This window comes from Desmodus rotundus, chromosome 12 (genome assembly GCF_022682495.2).
Source record: "Desmodus rotundus isolate HL8 chromosome 12, HLdesRot8A.1, whole genome shotgun sequence".
NCBI lineage: Eukaryota > Metazoa > Chordata > Mammalia > Chiroptera > Phyllostomidae > Desmodus > Desmodus rotundus.
Genome location: NC_071398.1, coordinates 10,663,268 through 10,686,561, shown reverse-complemented (window position 1 = coordinate 10,686,561; position 23,294 = coordinate 10,663,268). Strand labels below are relative to the sequence as shown.

At 37.5% G+C, this 23,294-nt stretch overlaps 1 protein-coding gene across 1 annotated transcript in view; it reads left to right on the top strand.

Annotated features, from left to right (window-relative positions):
- Nucleotides 1-23,294, top strand: part of CDH8 (cadherin 8) — a 334,727-nt gene that overhangs the window by 269,034 nt on the left and 42,399 nt on the right. The window contains exon 10 of the mRNA XM_024551526.3: nt 9,042-9,159. Coding sequence (XP_024407294.1) covers nt 9,042-9,159 — 118 coding nt within the window. The remainder of the gene's footprint in view (nt 1-9,041; nt 9,160-23,294) is intronic.

Below are 23,294 nucleotides of genomic sequence, written 5' to 3'. Positions count from 1 at the left end.
CTGTTCTCCATCTCTTCTCCTTAATATGGCCTTTGTAGGGTTTCATTTTTGATGCTAGCCTTTTGCTTACCACATACAGGATTAGGATAATTTGCTCCAGACGGTTCGCTGACACCGGGATTGAACTAGGGATGTATGTCTGGGAGGGAGTCAAGGTCTTGTGTTTACTCTCAGAGGATATTCGCTGTTTGAGAATTAGTTAGGCAACAACCTGCTTCAGCTCTGTTTTCTTTGGGAAGGAGATTCCTCGGTTACTATAAATAAATCTAGGGGAGGATAATTCAAGCTTCATCACCTTCTATAGTAGCTGAGATGCACTATTTAGAATCAAGTTAATTATGTCTGGGTTAAAAAAGAATACTTTGGTGTACCTCTTTTAATCTCTTCTTTCTCTGATCAATACTGCAGTATATAAAGTTAGCTTATCATAGAAATATCACAGCCTCCTCCCCCCCCAAAAAAGATAATAACCAATATTTCTAGATATGTAGTTAGCCAATGCTTGGCATGCAATGGATATTCACAGACTTTTAAAATAATGATTGTGATTCATTTCATTCAGCAACGACAGTTATTTCAATAATTAGTTTCTCAGATATTACCATGGAAACACTCGTTCTACCCACAGACGCACAGCACGCAAGCTAACCTCTTCAAATGAAAAATCATTCATTTACTTATTGAAAGATATTTACTGTGCATCTACAAGATGCTAAATACTGTAATATGAACCTGGGGGAAACACTATGAGGACAAAAACCGGTTCTGTCTAATGGAACTTAATAAGGAAGGGAGATTATTTTTTCAAACTAAAATGAATGAATAACGGGTTTAAATTTTGAAAACTGAGTCAAAGAAACATTAATGCAACTAACTAGTCTGGAGGAAACAAAGAAAAAGCAAAGATGTATTTTATAGAGCATTGTCAGAGAAAGTTACTTTGTATATTGGTATCATTGAAGCTGAACCTGAAGAAAGATGGAAGAGGGCCAGGCATGACAGAGTGGAGCAAGACCTTCTAGCCAACAGCATAAGCTTGTGCAAAGACCGTGAAGGGAGAAAGACCTTGGTCTGTCTGAAGAATCGAAGACATCTGGGGCTGAGCATAAGCGTCCTAAGCAAGTATAATAATACGTATGCAATAAGCAAGTATGAGATTGGACAGAGAGTCTGATGTTTGAATAAAATGTACACACACGCACGCACAATTAATCAGGGAGAGCATTAAGAAGTCTGTACGTGCAAAAGATTAACATTAGTCTGGTCTAAGGTGGTGGCAGCAGAGATGGAGAAAAGTGATTACAAAAGTGCATGGATGCAATAATATATACAAATATCTAACATGTAATCATCACTGATCTAGAGTTTGGGGCGGCGATCACATTTCAGATATGGGAGCTGAGGCTGGAAAAGAGTAAGGCTTGTGCCTGAGGCCAAGGAAAGTGGCAAAGCTGGGTTTCAAAGTCTGTTCTTGAAAGCACCCAAGTCCCTGCACTTTCTCGAATCTCACCATGCTTCCCAAGGAAGCGGACTCTGAAATTCCATGGCCGGTGAGGCACGCTTCTTACAAAAACAGTAATGAGAACAAGATTCTGATCAGTGTGAGCATTTTCAAAAGAAAACCAAAATCAACTCCAACCAGTAACACACTGTATTCCAAAGCATGCCACAAAAACTTAAGTGAAAAGAAATAAAGCTTAATAAGAAAAGATAATTATCTCTTGCTAAACACCAGCAATGAATGAGTTTGCTACTTCACTTATTTATTTTTCAGTTTTTGTTGATCTTTAATAAATGCAAAACAATGAAATGCAATTAGGGCATTTTATAGCCTTCATGAAGCAGTAAATATAGGAGAATTAATTTTAACTTTTCTGCCAACAGGCATTTTTCAGGACCTATCTGCATACACAAGAGGGAGACAGGATTGGTTGTAAAGCGGATGAAATTGATGGCCTCAACAAAATGCACAAACTACTGTTTTCATTTTATTTTGGCAGGAGTAAGGAGATGGTATATTAGTGAAATGCATAAAACAATATTTGAGAAAATCATATGTAACAAAACCTATTTCAAGAGAGCCACTAGTAGAAGTATGACTTTTAGAGCACAACCTGGTCAGGAGGAAAAGCCTAACTTGAAAAACGTTGTGGAAAATTTGAAACCAGAATCACTGCAGGGCAAATCACAGCTCTACCACTTACATGTTTCTCGATTTGGGTCTCAATCTTCATTAGTTTAAACTCTCATATTTTAGGCATATGTCATACTTTAGGTGCTCAATAAATGTTATGATTAGTAGTATCTACTTTAGTCTCAAAGTTGAAAAGCAAAATATACTTTATTAGTATTTTATTTGTTGTTTTTATTGTTGTTGTTATTGCTGTATCTTTATAAGCTTTGATTTGGAGCAAAACACTACAAATTATCCTTAAACGGGTTAATGTAACAGGACAATCTGTTCCCCTATATTGAACTCTTCTTCTATAAAACATTTCCTTACAAATGCTTCTTGTGAAACATTTACAAGGGTTTTGTCAAGGGTGAAGGAAGGGCTCCTGCTTCATTCCTCCCAATATGATTTGGTGAGTTAATATAATTTTTTTTTCAAATCCACTGGAACCAGCTCGCAAGAATACATATTTTCTAAACCTGTTTTGAAGGCACACTGGCAGCCTCCGCCTGTGAAGGCCGAACCTCTTGTGGGAGTCTGTATTCCACGTGTTCTTTCTGGCTCCTCCCCTAAATGAGATGGATGGTCCGCAGAGAAAATGGTGTAAAGGATTGTTTAAAATTTTTGAGTTGTTACAGATTGACGCATTCTCTCGGTTTTGTGGTCAACCTACAAGTTACTGAATAATAATTTATGATGGGAGTGATGTGGGCATGTGTATGCTCGTTTGTTTCCACTTGTTCATTGAAGCCAAGTTCCTGTGTAAGCTTTTTTGAAGAAAGTAAAACTGACACTAGAGAGTAGAAGGCTTTAGGCTCGGTGCTAATGACGTAAATTGGGTAAGAACTGGTACCAAGAGGAGCTGACATGTTATTAGAAGGGCAGAAAACAAAAAGGAGACAGACTGTAACCACCAAAGTATCTAGACATGTCACCTTCCCAAGGTCTTTACAATGTCTTCCAGGCCTTTGTGACTGAGATGGAGTTTGAGAGGATAGCTTTTCCTACATGGTGGGCCTGAGGCACACTCGTAGGGCACAGCACGTCAATATATGGTGGTGTCTGTGTATGTGTATGTGTGTGTGTGTGTTTGACCTAATAAGTTTGGGGACCACTGTATTAAAAAAAGTTAAATAGTGTTACCTTATGTTGGTTTTGTTTAACTCTGAGATGCCCTTACATTTATAAATATGTATGAATCACCAAAGGACTTTACGGTATTTGGCATTTACCAAAGTTGATTATAAAATCTTTTAAATTTCGTTCAGATAAAGCTATAGAACCAGTGGTAAATGGAACTCAGCTGGAAACATCTTGCTCCAGGAAAGTGAACAAGAGGGTGCATGTTCAGTCTAGGAAGTGCTGGTTATGTTAAGGGAGTATCAGGAAATATCCCGATGGAGTAATAGAGTGTAGAAGACGGAGGAGACTGATAAGAGTGAATGAGAGTTGAGACCTTGAAGTTATGTTAAAAACTGTGGATATTATCCTCCTAATGATGTTTCCAAAGCAAAGCAAATGATGAAGTGTTTAGAAAAGAATATCGATCGTTTCAGAGGTGCGCTAGAACACATACACCAAGCAGAGTCCCGCAAAATAAAACAGGAGGCAGGAGGAACTGGAAAATCCAAACTTTGTATGAACACATTTTGCAGGAGCCCCTTCTCTGTATTATGTTACCTCAACTTAGTTTCGGTAAAGGATTGCCATGCAAATGACCAAAAATATCCAAGAACTATGCATTAAATGGCTATGAAAGGTGCTTATATTTGAACTATATTATACAGTTTTGAAATAATTGAGAATAATTGTTATTGTCTGGATTTTAGTATAATTTCTCATATTTCCTCTTTTTTTTTAAATTTATCATCAATGTCAAAACCTGCTTTTCTTGTGTGCATATTATTTTTTTATTTTCCAAGACCCTTCTGTTAGGGAATGCTTCTTAACACTTTTTCTCTCTCTCTGTATGGACACATTTGTTGAAAGCGATGGATTTTCCCCTCCTAGATGTGCATACATAAATAATTTCATGCAACTATCTTCTTTTATATAATTTATGTGTCATTGGTGTGCAATCCTATATTAGTTATATTAGTTTCAGGTATAAAATATAGTGATTAAATAGTTTTATATACCTTACAATGTGATCACCCTATTAATTCTAGTAATCATCAGTCACCGTGTAGACTTATCATAATATTATTGATTATATTCATTTTCCTCCTTTAACCCATTCCCCTCCCCCTCTGTCTGGTAACATTGCTTTTGGTCTGTGTTTCAATTTTACTTTCTAGTTGAGAGATTTGAACTGCATGATGCTCATTCATGCATCATCTTTTCCTTCTCCAAGTTTACAACTACTACTCCAAGAAATAGAAGTTAGTATTTCAGGAAAGCTCATATTGATAATCAGGAATAAAATAAGCAATGATAGAAAGAAGAATAAACAGAACACCGATAACGAGTGCTGTCCTTTCTGCACTGCCTTTGACTTCCTCTGCTCTTATTCACCCCCTGAAAGATTTTCTAAGAGAGAGAAAATTAAGTTTTACCTGAAAAAGCAACAGAATAGATGTTTATTCCAGAGCCTTGGGAAACCATCCAACAGTTGCGATAGATTAGTCCTCTCTCACCGTGCACACACTCGCAAAGAACTATAATTTCTAAGTCTCCTTTGCTGTGCTGTGAGAATCAGAAGGGAACCTCATACCTATAAAACAAAGTACGTGAGCAGCAAAAATGGTTGGGTTTGTCCTTATGCAAAATCTTGAAGGTCTAAGTCCTGATTAAACCAAAATACATGTACAGAGGAAATGAACGTCAACAAGATTCTGAGGCAGCCTGACATTGGGGGCAGGAGGAGGCACAGAGTTTGGTATCAGATCTGTCTGGGATCAGATGATACATGGAATGTCCTTGATGCACTGTGCTTCAAGGTCTCCTCATACCTCTCTCTCAAGGTCATGTAAGAATCAGTGATAACGCTAAAACACGCCTAACATAACTTAGTTATTTATCCATTCATTTATTCATCTAGACAATAGTTACTAAATAACCACTATGTGCCAGGTATTGTTGTAATAGCAGTGAGAGGAGAAAGAAAAAAAAAACACCAACTCATCTCTTAAGGAAAAAATCAATGAATAACATACACAGGAACTCATAGGGGATGTTCTAACAGATCCCATGAGAGTTTTATGGTGGTTAACAGAACAGATCATCAGAAGTGTGTTGGTTTGCTGGCTACTTGCCTTTTAAAAAGTTACTAATGACAGGGATGGCCTACTGCTACTACACATTTTTTAGTTAATATAAAATAATCTAAAATAAAGTTTAATAAATTCTGCCAATGAGTATCTGCCTTAGGTTTAGTGTTATTGAGAAACTATGAAGCGTTCTTTTTAAAACAGAGTCGGAATTATGCTATGGCCCCACAATTCTCATCATTTTTCTGTTTCATGCCTTAGAAAGGTTATTCCAAATCAGTAGTCTCAGAAAAACAAATAGAACAGTGTGATTCCATAGACATCCAAGAATGGCCCTGGGATTCACTTCCTCATCCCAACATCCGCTTACACTTTGCTTTGCTGATAGAGATATATACTAGCTTTCAGCTTCCCTTTAAATTATTCCACAATAAATTATTAAACATTCGATTTTTCAATTGTATTCTAACTTTTTTGGTAGAAAGGCTTTTTTCTTTTTATTTGGTAGAAATATTTTAACTGCGTGCTTTGTACATACTCCTAAAAACTTGTGAACTCCCCAGAATGTTTTTTACTGTGTTCAGGAAATACTTGCCCAATTACTTAATAATTAATTGAGTTCATGATAGCTCACAGTGGGAAATATGTGTGGTTCTCCTTTGCCATCTCTTCAGTGTGCCTGTAAAATCTTGTGTGAAGGGGCCCTTCGTTGAGTGAATCTGTTCTTCTTTTTCTTCTATTGATTAAAGCTAAGTGTATTCAGTTGTTATTGCATCAATGAAAATTTCATCCTTTTTAATATGGGTGCACCTCCATGCATTTTAATAGCATAAAGTCCTTCAAGTGATCTACCAGGCATCTACTTTGAGATAAAATGACCAGAGAGTGGCCGTCTGCATTAAAATAAAATGAAGTGTCAGAAATGGTTTAAACCAAAGTCTTAACCATTACCAGTTCACAGGATATTTGGAAGTTGATTTAAAGATTTATCATTTCATCACTTTTTCCTCAACACATTATGCACTGAGCGCGGTGTGAGGCTGCAATGCAAACTCTCCGAATGAATAATAATGTGGGAGCTTGGAACACCAGTCTCTTCTCTGGGCTCAAACAGTTCTCAGACTCAAGTATGTAGCAGAATCACCTAGAAGACTGTTTAAAATGTAGATTTCTCTGCCCGCCCTGAGACTTTGTGGTTGAGTAGACTTAAAACGTTGCATGTCTAACAGTTACTGGCTTAAATAAATGGTGGGAAAAATATGTTCATTGTACATGTAATATTTAGACCAAACTTCTGAGATGTGGTATAACAGGTAATTATACATCTTTCTTGCAGGTAAGATAAATTACTGCATTTTTTTTTGTTTTGATAGTGATGGCTTAATTAATCAAATAGCTCATGAGATACACCAGCCAGCATGTGTGACTCTTTTTCATGCAGATTACTTAGAGACATTAAGAAAGGTATTACATATAGAAACTCTATCCATGAAGTGTACCATAAGAATGCATTTAGTTATGAGTGATTTCCATCACAAAATATCGAGAAATCTTCTATTTGCTTTTATTCTTCATGTTTGCTCACACAATTTAGGAGTTACATCTTCAACAGACACACCTGGGAATAGAAGTCCTTCTGAAACAAAATTGGGTTAAGGGAGAAGAGGACCCCACATCTGCTCACGAGTCACTTCTTGCCCCTCTATTCTTTAAAACTGCCTAAACAAAGGCTCTTATCAAATTCTCCTCTTCAGTATTTCTATGTCTAGGCTGTCCACCAAAGAGTTACCCGTGCTTCACAGCTTCTCCCCTGGTTCTTTTATTCTTTCATTTTTATAAAACCGGAATCCCAGGGCATCTCTCCGCACTTCAATGTCAAGGCAAATGTGTGAGGTGCTTCTACAGAGCAGATATAATGGCATTCCTATACACTCTGAGGTCGAGGGCCTCTTTGAATGACATCAAAGTTGTACTTATTAAGGTGCTCTGTCATTAAATAAATGATAGTGACCCTAAAGACAAAACAATAATCAGGATGACCGATGTTCTAACACTCATCGGGCATTTACTATGACCTGGGCACTATATTCAGAAACTGACGTGAATTTACATCCATAGTCAAAGCAACGCTAACAGAACAGTACTCCCATTATTGGTAATTTAGGAATGCAAGGACACGGAGCGTCAGAGTTCAGGAAATCCCTTCGTGCCCTGCCATGAGTAGAGTGTGAAGTTATGACTTCTGTCAAGGTGGCTCCATTTCAGGGGCCATCATCGTAATTGACTGCTCTGTCCTAACCATGAGTTACATGTTGTGCTGTTATATCATCCCTCAAGCTAAGTACAATGACAAGACCGTTCGTAAGGTCCTTAACAAAAGTAAAACACCTACAAAGTAAGATATGTTCCACTTAAAAAATGGAGAAATAAAATAGAGAGGTTATTTCGTGTATGCTTCAAAAAACCTTAATGGACTGCTTGTCACAGAGCATGTGCTTGATACAATGCAATCTCCACAGCTATGGGAAGAGTTCTGAAATTGTGATTCTTGCATTTGTTTAGGTGATAAGGTACAAGGCAATGACGTCGCTTTCCTAAAAAGAAGTGATCCATTGTTTCCTCTTTGATGAATTTGGCAAAGTTGAATGGGATATAATTGTTCAAACAGACATAATGTATTAGGCATCATCATTACAGTCTCTAAATTTCGTAAATGTGAGAGCATTTGCCTGTTAATTTTTTATGGTAAATTTGATATCACCTTGACTGTCATGCTTCACAGGCATTTCTTGTAGAAATTGTGTGGTAGTTATTCATAATGAAGTATAAGCTATAATTTTTTCCACATTAGCTATTGCCCAGAGTTTTATATTGAAGTGATTAATATCACAGAACCATAAATATGAATTATTAAGCTAATTCTCTGACATCCCAAGAAATAACTTAGCCCTAAGTTAACGCAGCTTTGCAAATGAAAGAAGCGCATTCAACCGGCACCAATTCCGAGTCTGTGTATCTACCCAAACAGTTCTCTGTACAGTGGTAATTCTTCTAATCCCTATAATTTATTCATCTCAGGATACACTCCAAGGCATTGTTTGCACATGTTATCCACTAGCTTTAAAAACAGTGTTCGTTCTTGGGTGGGAACAGATGCAAGTCTTCAGAAAGGTTTGTAGCGGTGAGGTTTGTGCCAGGGAACGTTCTATAATATTCGGCAAACACTTGCAACCTGATGAGAAAAATTAAAAAGAAATTGTGAGGATTCAAGATTTAATTCTTTTACCTCCAAGGTTGTCCCCAAAGCCACGCTATACTCACCGTAACAATTCCAAATCCCATTCGAGATGCCTGTATATACTCAAGTTGGAAAGAAACATATAATTGTCCAGTGGGAATTTTCAAATACCTTTTAATATGCTATGGCCAGCCCCCGACACCGAATGGACACAAAGATAATGACCTTAATTTTCATCAACTAATCAAAGCAGAAGTTTGAAAGTGATGAATGATTCTCCTTATTCTTGGCACCAACCATCCATGACAATTTAGAAAATTGAAAAAGATTCCTTGGACCATAAGGGATGTCACTCGACTTTTAAAGGCAGTTCAAATCATGGATGTCATCAGAGATGCTGATGTCAAGTTTTATGTTACAGGTCATTCAAACAGTGAGTGCCATGGACAAGGACGAGCCCAAAAATGGACATTATTTCCTATACAGCCTTCTTCCAGAAATGGCCAACAATCCGAATTTTACCATCAAGAAAAATGAAGGTAAATATATCAGCATTGTGAAACAGGGTAAACTATAAATTGGAAAATAAAATGTGAGTTAGTAATTTCACTGAAAATATCAATAATGTAATTTTTTGCATTCATGAGCACTTGAAATCCAGCTTATGAGCTTAATGACATGGTTATGGTATCACTTCTTTTTTCCAATATTGAAACAATAGATAAGAAAATTGTTAATGTGAATGCTAATTTTATGCCAAGGCATACTTCAATCATCTTATTATTAAAAAGTAAAGTGGACTGTAAGGTTTAACCCTTATGAAAGTTCCAGGAATTTTGAGATATCTGTTCAGGGAGGATCTACCTGGCTTATACTTTGCATTTGTTAAGATTTAATTGAATGTTTATGAAGTCTTTAGGGAAAGGCTAATCTAATTGTGTCTGGTGTGTGGGTACATATTAGAAATATTCGTTTTAAATCTGTACCAGCTTTTACAATAGCAATTAGATTAGAAAATCATTTTCAAAGGACATTCCTTGCTTTGGAACTAATCTGAACTGATTTTATTTTTCACTCATGGAGAACATTTAATGTATATCATTAGTTCGTAAGAAACAAGCTTGGATTGTTTCCCTTAACTATGGTCTGTTACATATAGAGGCCACATATTATTATAAAAAGTCTCTGAGGGGAAGGGGGTTGGGAGACTGAGTGAAAAAGGTCAAGAGATTGCAAAGTACAGGCTGGTAGATAGAAGACAGTCATGGAGATATAAGTTACAATATAGGGAATATAGTCGTAATATTGTATTAACTATGTATGGTGCCAGGTCGGTACTGGGAAAAAAAAAAAAACTCTATTTTATCTGTACATTTTTGTTTCCTAAGCTGCTTTCTATTTAACAAGGAGCGTTGACTGTTTATTCTGGCTCAGATGTGTTTAAGACTTAGTTTTAGCTGTTTTAGAATGATTAGCAAAACAGATGTATTGTCTCCGGCTGTCTTATGGCTTCACGATAGGCATGTGTTTAGATTTAGGAATGGTCTATACAAAAGCTATGCTCAAGTAACAGAATAAAAATTGGTTCATGGAATTTGTTTAGATTGTTTTTTTTTCTTTTAGTTATATTGTATTGATTACGCTATTTCAGTTGTCCCAATTTTTCTCCCTTTGCTCCCCTCCACCCAGCACTCCGCACTCCCTCAGGCCATCCCCACACCATTGTTCATGTCCATGCGTCATGCGTGTAAGTTCTTTGGCTGCTCCATTTCCTATACTGTACCTTATATCCCCATGGCTATTCTGTAACTACCTATTTGTAGTTCTTTTTTTATTTTTTTTTAATTTTTATTGTTGTTCAATTACAGTTGTATGCCTTTTCTCCCCATCTCTCCACCCCACCCCAGCTGAACCCACCTCCCTCCCCCACCTCCACCCTCCCCCTTGGTTTTGTCCCCTTACCTCTCCACCCATTCTCCCACACCCCCTAACATCAGGCAACCATGAAAACGCTCTCTTTATCCATTATTCTGTCTCTGTTTTTCTTGTTTGCTTAGTTTATTTTTTAGATTCAATTGTTGATCAATTTATTGCCATCTCATTATTCATAGTTTTGATCTTTTTCTTAAATAAGTCCTTTTAATATTTCACATAATAATGGTTTGGTAATGATGAACTCTAGTTTCTTCTTTCCTGGGAAGCTCTGTATCTGCCCTTCTATACTAAACAATAGCTTTGCTGGATAGAGCAGTCTTGGCTGTGGGTCCCTGCTTTTCTTGACTGAATATCTTTTGCCAATCCCCTCTACCCTGCAAAGTTACTTTTGAGACATCAGCTGCCAGTCTTACGGGAACTCCCCTGTAGGTAACTAACTGCTTCTATCTTGCTGCTTTTAAGATTCTCTCTTTATCTTTAATCTTTGGTATTTTAATTATGCTGTGTCTTGGAGTGGGCCTCTTTGCATCCATCTTGTTTGGGACTCTCCGTGCTTCCTGGATGTGCATGTCTATTTCCTTCACCAAATTAGCGAAGTTTTCTTTCATTATTTTTTTCAGTTAGGTTTCGAATTTCTTGTTCTTTCTCTTCCCCTTCTGGTACACCTATGATTACTGTTAGCAGGTCAATGGGAGGGATTTACCCAGGCCAGGCAGCTGCAAGGGCTGGCTGTGACCACTAACCACCAACCTCTGCCCTCCACGGAGGATCAGCTGTGCAGGGGCAGGGTGGTGGTGTTCCAGTGTGGTCTGTTGCTGTCCACTGGGTGCACAAGCTCTGAGGTTTCCTGGATGGTGCAATGAAGGTGAGCCCCCTCCTGTGTTTTGCCTGGGGCCACCCTGCCTGAGCTATAAAGCAATTTGAGATCGCTGCTACTTGTACTTGGCTTGAAGATTCTCAGGTGAAGCCCAGCTGTGAATTAGGCTGGCTGCTGCTAGTGCTGGGTCTGGGGCCACTTAGCAAGAGGTATAGAGGCTGGGGGCTCACTAAGGCCATCTGTTGCTTGTTTGAGAGAATTTAGGAAGTTGTGAAGCATGAGCCAAGACCAACCATTTATATGGAAAAGTTATGGTTAACAGCTTGGGTGGGCCCATAAGTTGGGTGGGATGGAGTCTGGGGATCTCCAGGGTGGGGCAAACAGTGATAGCCAGATTGATGGAGTCTCGGATATGGCACCCACTTGCTGGCTCTGTGGCTCTGTGGAGGGAGGTCTCAGAAAAGGGGCAATGGCCTCTGCTTGCCTTTCTGTCTGGGAGAAAGCTGTCCCCCAGCTCTCGCCTTCATGCCAGACACTTCAGTTCCTCTCTGTATGCCCCTGGTGCCTTTGAAGCTGCCACCCCAGCGCTGGAGCTCACAGGGAGTGAGTTTGGTTAAGTCCATATGTGTGTTCTTTAAGGGGAACTGCTTGCGACTCCAGAAGTTTCTTCCACTGACTCAATCCCCGCTGGTTTTTGCAGCCAGAAGTTATGTAGACTTATCTTTCTGCCACTGGAACCCTGGGCTGGGGTGGCCTGGTGTGGGGCCGGGACTCCTCATTCCCATGATACCCCTCCTGATTTTTATCCACCACATGAGGAAGTGAGACCAGCCCATTCTGCATCTCCACCCCTTTTACCAGTCTGATGGATGTGGTTTCTTTAATTCTGTAGTTGTCTGACTTCCATTCAGCTCAATTTCTGACAGTTCTGATAGATGCTTGTTCTATATTTTAGTTGTAACTTTGATGTGATTGTGAGAGGAGGTGAGCTTGTTTACCTCTGCTACCATCTTACCAGAAGTCCTGACCTGGGTTATATGTTATATTCTCTTTCAAGGAGGTAGTGAATTTTGATACAACTCCATTTGTGAGATAAAAATAACATTTTGCTGCTCTTGTTAAATATATTATGGCCTTACCTTTTAATATAATGCTACTTAGTTTTTTGGAGGATGCTTTGATAAATGTGGATACATTACAGAAAAGGAAATGAGAAAGTTGTTATAGAGATATTCCTCATTTATCTGGCGTCCACTATTATAAACTCTAAAGAGACAAAATCCTGTTCTTTCTCATCAGTAATGGAATAGTCATTTGTTTTCTCCCCTAATTAGGAACTCTAATCCAGGTACATTGCCTTTGTTTTTCAGTTAACACTACCAAGATTTCTTTCTTCTGGAAGTCACATAAATATGGCTAAGATGAAAGTCCCCTCAGAAATTCCAAACTGAGCTGCCAGTCCATGCTCATGTGCTCCATGCTTATTTTGATTGTGAGCTAATAGGTATCAGCCATTATTTTTGCATATAAAATGCCCCGCATTTAAAAATTCTCTGTGAAGAAATGTTTTCCATCCCAAAGGTTCTGAGCATTTGGAGTTTTCTGTGCTTTCTGCAGTTTCAAGATATGGCCCGTTGAAGGCACTGCATAAACATATTTGAATGGATGAGAGGTTGATATTGGTTGTCAGTGAAAGTATGGTTTGGCGATATGTTTATTATTCCCTAAACCCTTTTAAAGAGGACATTTCAGTCCCATAGTGAATGTGTGACATATGTTTTCTCTAAATTTTGGAACTAGTAGGAAGTAAAAAATTATACACTTAGGAAACCATGTTTTAGCTCCATTGTATATTTCAATAAACCTGGTAATAGCATATTTAAAAGCATGTGGGTTATCTGTTTTATTTTGGAACTAGAAAATGGAACCTTCAGTTTTGACTTACTGTACAGGTTTGCATGTATGTGTGTGTGTGTGTGTGTGTGTGAAATAATTGAGAAAAAAAAAAGATGTCAGGGACTGCAAAATTCCTCAGGAGAGGAAGCAATATTTGTGTCACAATTATTCACTTTAAGTTATGTGTTTGTTTATTTTGCAAAGAATGACTATATAATTTATTATTTCAACTAGGACATTTTTTAAAGTGAAAGGGGTCTCTGTTCATATTATATTTATGCCTATAAAAACCATAAACTAGGACTATCTATGGAAAGTAGGACCTGTGTTCACCGTGATTATGAATTTAGGACCCAAATTTTCAATATCTCCATAGAATAAGCTATGAACCCCCTGGTCTTTGGAATAGATATGTCAAGTTCATATTCTATCTCCCTGTTCCTTGTACTAGAAATCCATGACTTTTGCTCCAGAAACCACTGCTTTTTGTTATCTGGATAGTTACCATGAAATATAAAAAGCAATTTCTCTCTTCTTAACACGTAAAAACAAAATAATGAAAAAACAAAGTAATGAAAAGAAAGCGTCATGTTTAAAATGTTGGGGATCGATAGAGCAATAGAAATCGTGTGAGACTGTTACTCCTTGTTATTATTAATGGGCAGAGGGCAAACACACACAAAACTGAAAGTCAATACAATAGATATTATTTATGTTAAAACTATGGCATATTTTATGTTTAAAACATGGAAGGAATCAAATGGTATAATATGGCTAGAATTGTTTATTTTCCTTTTTCCAATGGACTTTAAAATGGCCAATAGCTGATGTTTCTCCCCTGAGATCAGCATAATTTACAAGGCCCTTCAGACCAGATGAAGGTTAAGATTTTGAAATAGCCACAGTATTCAAATTTGTAATCGATGGGTGGATGATCCCCCTTTTAAATTAGATCTTTAAAGGAAATGGTTTCAGTATTTGATATTTTCTAAGAAACTTGCAGCTGTGTCTTTCAACTGGAAGTTACTGTGATCTTCTTCTCTCATATACATTGGTCCTACTGCAATTTCCAGCCGACTAATTCAAAATCAAAGACAAAATGAGAGAGAAATTAGCTGTCTCTTGTCTCCTACACAGTTGAGTGATTTCACATATAATGCTTCTCTGAATATATGACAATCACATTTCTGCCAAAAGAGGAAGAAAACCTTTAATATGATCAAAGGTGAAAGCCAAGGTTGAAAATGGGATGAGTCATTTATATCACATGTACATACCAAACAATCACAACACCTTGAATTGTCTAAATTATATGGCCCACACATTGGTTTTTCCATTTGTATGTTAGGTGAATTTATAAACTAAAGGAGTTTTGTTGACTACCTTTCACTATTGCTTTTCTTTTTTTTTTTTTAATTGTTGTTCAATTACCACTGTCCCAATTTTTCCTCTGTTGCTCTCCCCCACCCCGCCCACCCCCAGTATTGGTTCATTCCAACTGTGAAAGTGGAAGATTCTCAACAATTAAATATAACAAGACAGAGAAGATAAATGGACCTTTTACAAGCACAGAAATATCTTGCCAAAAACTTGAGGACTGCAGAAATCTGACCTTATGCAACCTATACTTTGTAGGTAAATGATGTGACTGGAATTGCCAGAAAGCAGTCTGGTGAAATGGGAATCTTTAAGTGTCATACTGAAGTGCCCTGGTACTCATCACTAATTTGTTCAGGAACTCGTGATGAGTGCCGAAACCAATGAGTACCGAACAACTTTTCCCATAAGACATCCTGTCTTGGCAGCAGCCTCATACTCATACAAGTTCCACCAAGTGCTGTGAGTCCTGAGCAAGAACATTTTTTTTCTCATCCAAATGTGACAAGTACTGAGGTATGACTGTATTTGAATGAAGTGTAGAGAGAAAGGAGGGAAAACATAAAACTCTGCTCTCTGAGGAGGGCCTGTGGGAACCAAAAATTAAAAAAAAAAAAAAGTAGATAGTAAACTTGACCTTAATCACAGCTTGGTTAGGCTTCAGAAAAGGCAGCAGGGAGACTGGAGTACCTGATGACAGTAATATATTTTCTCTTTTTGAGATCTTCTTTCTGACCAAAATTCTATTGGTAAGAATCTCACTCTAAAGACATAATCGTGGTAATTGAACTGGATAATATAGACATTGACTAGATCTTTGGAATAAATGTGCTTCAGGTTATCTCAATGTCCATAACATGGTTACCTATTTAGGATATAATTCATGTATTATTTGGGGGGTTTCCGTTTCAACTGATTGGCCAATTTCAAGCACTATGTGTTTTATGTCGTTTTATCCTCTAGAAGCATCCCTTGCAAGAACACTAACTACAGGCAAGTTATTGTATTTTAAGCCACAGTTTCCTCATCTATAATAGCAGGATAACAATACCTATCTGCCCCCGAGGTATGCTGCAATGGATATGCATCACTAAGAGCTTAGACAGTTCTTGGCACAATGTGAGGCACATAGAAAAACGCTCGTCAGTAAATGGGGCAAGATCCTCATTACATGAACCCGCTAATTCCTAGACTCTCATTCTATGGCCTATGTCCTCTAGCTTATCATTCTCACCCTGGTATCTTTACAGCTTTAATTAGCCCATTGATTTGTTGAAGGTGGTAGAGTATTTCTGAAAGTGGGCTCTTTGGCAATTGGGAAAATCCTGACCCTCACTAGGATTCATTGCAAAAAATCTGCTTAGCAGTGTGTTGTAATCTAAAAGGTTTTATAATAGAAGGATAAAAGAAGCAAAAAAAAAAAAAAGGAGGAAGAAGAGGAGAAGGTGGGAAATAATGAAAATATTTGCCAACCACAGAACTAGCTGTAGGATTTCTGGATCTGATTTTGAATATGAAGCCTTTTTTATTTTTTCTTTTTCTCATTTGCCAGAATGAAACTCAGCTTTCTCAACACAATACCTAACCCCAACTTCCAACTTGTTAAGATTGCTTTCCATTCTAGCATATCAAGTTGTTTTAAACCACCCACAATCTTCTAACACACATACTCTGTGGGGATCATTTTTGCATAAGCTGAAAAATTAAACAGTCTTCCTTTCCTCTTTTGAATAATGTCAGCTTATCTCAGAGTTCTCTTGTCACAAAATGAAAATTTGCTGCCTGAAAATGGAAATGGTCTTCCCTGGTCCCAATCCAGCTGGAGTTGCCCTCTGTCCTTCATCTCTCAGGCTGAGTCCTCCTGTGTTCTTCTCCTGTATTCAGGATGTAAGGGGTGAGGCAGACAGACTCCTTCTCACATCTGTCTTAACCCAGCTGTGCCCCATCTCGGCTGAACTGGATCTGATCAGCCTTCCCAATGATCCACATAGCAGAAAGGGCCACCTTGGTATGCTAACTGTCCTCTCTCTGGCCACCTCTGACCTCCTTAAGTTCTTTAATTACTCCAAGCTGCTTTGAAGCTAACAGAGGACTTTCTGAAATAGCAAGTCTTTCCTCAAGTGGCCTTTACAAAAGCCTCCACCCCTCAGCTAAGCAGATCCATTATTATTGGGTTTCCCAGGCAACCATACCTAAGCAACAAGTGAAAACTGTGCTTTTATAAGGGTGATAATAAATACCTACGTACGTACGTTTCCAATTTGCTGACCCTGTCTACTCTGCTCACGGAATGGGCTTTTCCACAACACCACACACAGCACTAAACATTGACTTAGAGGTCTTTCTCATCTAAAGTTCAACTCTTATCCATATGGAGCAGGGCACTTAGTCTCAAGGTTGAATCATAAAAGGTAGTGCTCAATTTGCATGAAACAGGAGGTCCAATCGGGATCCCAAAAATGCAGAATAGCATTATGCATACATGATCTGAAAAATTTTCTGCCTCAGTTATTCATAATTTATTGCTGATGCTTCCAGCAATGTTCCGTTGATAAAAAGTCATTTATGTTTCATTTTGTTGTCTAAACTGTAATTAAGGACAATATGCAAACTAGAAGAACAGATAACAGATCTTTACTTTTACTTCCCAAGTTGCCTATGACTATACAGTTTGGTCCCCAAAACTAGATTTTCTTTGCTTTCAGTACTTTTAATAAAGGTCTTATTATTTTGTGTAGTGTTCACATCTTTCTTATTCTTCTTAAAATGTTAGTACAGGAGAACCTTCAGAAGTTAAGAATTTCCTTTGCAAATATTGAAAATCCTAAAATCATTGCTCTGGTCAGACTTAGACTGACCCTTAGTGTCTATTTTTCAGTGTGTATTATGGGAGCAATTTAGTTCTGAGATTACTAACTACCAGGGATATAATTTAGATACGTGACACATAGACTTACATGTCTAGTTGTCTGTCTACTGTTCAAAATAATGGATTGATTAGGAATTTGGCTAATAATGATTGGCTAGCAATCATTTCTAGTCCTTACAGAGCATCCTAATTCTGAAGATTTGGGGAAGAGAAAAACCAAGAGATAAACTGGCATGTGCTTAGTCATCTTAAAGCTATCTTAGGTTATCTTAAAGATGCCTTAGGGCATAGAGCCCTTCTTTTAAGAATCTTGCTTTCTGAGACTTCTGCTTCAAAACAAAAATAAAGGGATCGACTGAACATCAGGAGGAATGTAAAGAATTATTCAGAGAATTTTTTTTTAATTTATCGAATCTTGGTTGGGCCATCTCGTTGCTTGTACTATTAAAAATAATATTTACTGATTTATCATCTATTTACAAGCATGGAAATAGACTTTGGGATTTTGTGAGCACCAAATAAACAAAACTGTCCTTTGGTAGGCACAAACAAATATTAAAATTGAATGAGGGGACAAAATGTGCTGTCCTTCTATGCAAATCCTTCTTTTGTAAAAAAAAAAAAATGAGTATTAGAATCTTTGACATCACTGCATCTCCTTTCACCACAGAAGTTTGCATTTGGAGTTCACCTGAGCACTTCACAGACACGGCATCAGGCACACGTGACATGCTGTTTAGGGATGTGACCTGAAGGACACACACCACATGCTTTTGACCCCTCGCTTTATCAAAGATGATAGGGAAGGTGGAGGGATAATTTGCAAATATAAAGGCGACGCTCACCTAGATAAACATTTAAGAAACTGACTTGGGCTGAATGAAAATGAAGGAGAAAAAAGAGGCCCGTGGACTGCAGGACTGTGCAGAGTTCATAGGTCAGAGTGTTTAGGTCGAAATCCCAGCTCTTCTGATCGTGAACTGGGAGAACTTGCAGGCATAACTGAGTAATCTTGAACCTTATCTGTAAAATTGAAATTATATCTACCCCATGTTGTTTTGAATAAGAAAATATTAATTTAAATAAAAATAAAAATGCACCAAGTTCATTTTCTGGTAAGTTGAAGATACTCAATCAGCATTAGTTTCTTTCTTTTCTTCTCCTTCTGCTACAATTTTGTGAGCCTTCTGAATCTCTCATCCACCCAAAGCAACAAAAATAATAATAAGGAACCTAAAGTAAAGCATTTGGGTGATAACTATTAATATGCTTCCCTGAGAAGCTAATGATTGAACATGTCTCTAAACATTGGCCATGAGTAAAGCGAAGGGAAAGGAAAAATGGGAAAGAAGATTGTTTGTGTAACTTAAGTTGTTCTTGGACCCTCATTATTGTAATGTGATCAAAGAATAAAAATAAAGAATATCTAAAAATTGTAGATTTCCATAGGACTAGGTTTTCTATAGCTAGATCTGATTGCATACAGCTTTCAGTATACTGGTGATTGGGATATCTGAGAGTTGATAAAATGATAGGAGCTAGGAGCTCTTAGTAAATAGCCAGGTTATAAAGCTCATTGATGCTAAATATAGCATTTTGAGCTTTTTTTTAATGTTTTATTTTTTAATCCTCACTCAAGGATATGTTTATTGATTTGAGAGAGAGAAACATTGATCAGTCGCCTCCCATGTGCACCCCACTGGGAATCAAATCCGCAACCCAAGTGTGAGCTCCCACGGCGATCACACCCACAGCCTTTTGGTGTATGGGGCAACATTCCAACCAACTGAGCCACCTGGCCAGAGCTCAAAGAGATTAAAAAAAAATAAAACTCTGACAGTGTGCTTTGAAAAATGCAATGACAGTGCATGTCTACCTCTCGAACTTTATTTTCCACCACTTTCTACCTTACACCTAGTCATCTCATATGCCACTTACGCAACCTTTGGCTTGAACATGCGAGCGAACCAAGTGATGCTTTTAAAATCCCCCTTCCTTTTTCTTTGTCTGGAATATACATCCTCTGCTACCTCCCCTCTCTATCTAGCTAATTTCTAATCATTCAAAACAAGTCAGGTTTCCCTCATCTGTGGGCAGAGCAAGAGAGTGATTAACAGTTGCTGTGAAATTTGTTTTTTCTTTGCTTTGCTCTGTAGGACAATGTGCTAATGGCTAAAGCAGACACATGAGTCAAGGAATGTCTCCTCCACTGTCCTCAAGGTTATTAATAACAGGTCATATCTTTACTCACTCATTCAACACCTTTTTTTTTTTTTTTTTTTTTTTTTAGTATTCACCATGAGCCAGGAACTACCATGGAAAGTGGGAATAAAGCAGTGAATAAAATAGACACCATTTTATCCTCATGTACAGTGTATTTTTGTTCTCCTAGGACTCAGTCTTATACTAATTTGAATTTTCAGAGAAGAGTGATATAATTTAACATGGATTTTTGTTATACAGTGGAGAGATTCACAGGCTAGCCTGCAAAGTGCTATGATTTTGGAATGATTGCATACTCCAACTTCTATACTGCCGTAAACAGTTTCCTCTTAGACCTTACCCAACTCGTGAAGCTTGTCTTACAAAAAGAAGAGCTGGGCTTGCCTAGATTTCCTGTCTCTCATTTTGACAAAGCACTTGGCGGATCGGGGTGGTGATGCACCTCTGTGATCATAGACAGCTAATTCTCCACGTGAGTTCCAGATTGCCGTCCTCATTATACCTGAGCTTAGACAAACTCTGCTGAACCACACAATTCCTTGTGTTTCTGGATGCAGAGTTATAGCGTGTTGGTGAGCTTTCTCCAAACTCACAGAGATCCATAGACACTAGTGTACTTTATGCTTCAGCACCGCCCACGAGCTGGAGCTGGTGATCTTTTTTTGCTGATTTATTAAAATCCGTTATAGTTTTGATTCAAGTCTCATTTATATGCAGTTCATTCCTTTTCCATTTCCTGTGCCTAGTCGGTTCAGATACCTGTCTGTGAATGGGTTTTTGCTAACCTTCAATGTGTAATGTTTACTGAGGGTCCCAGGCAACTAGACGATGCTGATTTCTGGACATGACATTGGGTTCATTTTCTCCCTATTTTGTATTCTCTCTGTTCTCTAAGGTGCCACCAGAATGAATGTACTGGTGCACTTCATAGATGAAGATAGTAATTGCTGTCCTTGGACCTTTCTGGGTTACTCATTGCCTTGCTTTCATCCTAGTAGATTGCCTACTAGAATGTTCTCCCTTTATTGCTTGAGTACATTATCCTCAGCCTTTTGAAGGCTGTTTATTGTGGAGGAGTTTGGAAAAACGGGTGATGCTGTATGTGGACGCTGAGCGCAATCATCCTTCCCTGACTTTCATGCTCTCACTTGGCCTGTCACTGCTAATTCCATCAAGGTTACACGGCGATTTACTTCCCCTTGGACTTCAGACTCTTCTTGTACAAAGTAAATGGGTTCATGCTGGGAATATAAGGAACCATCTATTGTAACATACTGAGTTTGCAAACGGGTAGTATTAGGAGAAAAATCGCAAACTTGAAAATCGGGCAAGTCCCACATTTACTGATTAATAAAGATGTGACTTTGGGCAAGGCTTTTCACTGTCTGTAGCAGACTGTGTTTGACAGTGTTACAACAAAATTGCTGTGATGAGCAAAGGGAAGAATATAGGATAAATGCCAAAGGCATTCCCTGGAACTCACGTGATATGCTATGTACTTTGTCTTCTTTATCAACCTTCAAAAGAAATGATGCATATGAAAGTGATCGTTACAATAGAAATTACTGTACCAAATCTCAGATGATTAAAAGATATATGCATATAATATTATAGATCCTCTTTCTTAGTATATTTGGGCAGAATTCTGGACACATTAAAGAAACAAGTTATTCTCATACCAAAAGAGCTCAATAAACATATGATACATGGTTCCAATAGCTCCGAATTTGCAAGCCTTGCTTATCTTCACAGGCTGGAGACAAGAACATATAAGACTTTTAGGAAGATATTTAATTATTGGGTTAAGTTTTGATTTATCAGAAAGATCTCTCAAAGAGCAGCTTGAAGAACGTTTCACAGAAATGAGACACACAGCCATGTGTAGATTTGCCTGTCACAGTTAATATAGAATGGTCAGACATACAAATAGTTAAAAGTGAAATAAGGAAGAGCCAAAAATGTTTTTCAGAGGCAAGTAAAATGAAACACTTTGTGGAGATTCATAAACTCTATGATCATAAGCCTTTACTTGATTCCCAGAAGAAAATTAATGAGGCAGTTCTTAGTATTTTGAATATACCTACATCCATCCTTGATGTTTTTCATAGGATAACAAATGGATCCTACAGATTTAGAAAATTTTTCACACATATACATACTCACATACAAAGATTACTAATGGGGCTGGGAAGTAAATTGATATAAACACTGTATATATGTGTGTGTGTGTATATTTATGTCTATATGTCTATATGTATATATATAATGTCCATATACACACATATATATGAATACATTTCTCAGTGCATTTCTTTACATCTTAAAAATAAAAACATAATTTTGGTCATGTTCTAAAACATGTGTTGTGATTTGACATGAAACTTGCCTTTGTTGTAAGTGTTGGGTACTCTAGAGTTCAACGAAGAAAGTTAGAATGGTCAAGAGACTATCATCTATAATTCATTTATCTTTCTTTCCTCAAAGTAAAACAGGACACTAAAATATATGCAGGTAATTATGAAGTTAAAATGTGATTGGGTAAGGGGGGAAATAACTAGAAAACCTGTGCCCCCATTTTACTGCTGTTATAAGGGATCTGCCTTTCTAAAATAAATATGTATTCCAAATGGATATTTCATTTTGCAAGAACATGTTTCAAAGAATAATCTGACATCTCATACCATAGGACTATAACTGCTTATGAAAGAATTTTTATTGAAAAATATACAAATTGGTCATAAAGTATTAGAAAGCATGCTTATATTTATTTTTAGGGTTTCCATTAGAAGACCAGTGGTTATATTGATACAAATCTGCACTGTTACCCTAAATGATCTATGTGTCAAATTGCAAGAAATAAAAACAATAGCTAAATTCTATTGACTTCCTACTACTTCAGATAATTTATGTTATATCTATCTATCCATCTATCACGACACATGAATGTTCAAGGTGAGTACTATTTTAGCGATGAGGAAATTGAAGCTCAGATATAGCAACCGATGACCCTGGCGTGAGACGTGGCTACCAGCATGCTAAAGCTGCATTCTCACCAGTAGCACGCCTGCCCTTCAAAGCTTGCCCTTTTCTCCTAGAGCATTTACTCAGTAAAACTATTGCTCTCTTACTTACAGTTTGCAAATACCTGTGCTTTTTTTTTTTCAAACCATAGAAGGTAGAAACCATCCACTAAGTATTAGAGAAGTCCATCACAGCGTTAGTTGAGTAAAAACTGGAAACATCAAAAAATAAATAAATACAAATGATCTATTGCAAATATTGTAGTCTTAGAACACACAATAATTATTACACCTCATAATAATTATTTACTTAACAAATGCTACGTGTAAAACATGATTTTGGACTGTACATGTCTGATCCTCACAACAGTCTTTGTGATTCATTCCAATGATGCTGGGTTATTAAGAAACATGCAAAGCATTAGTTTCCTATGCTTAGGAAAACAACAGTGATTCTTGTGTTGGGCTAATCGCTCTGATTCAGCCTTACACAACTTTCCACACTCCATTTAATGAAGATATATAAAAACGTAAATA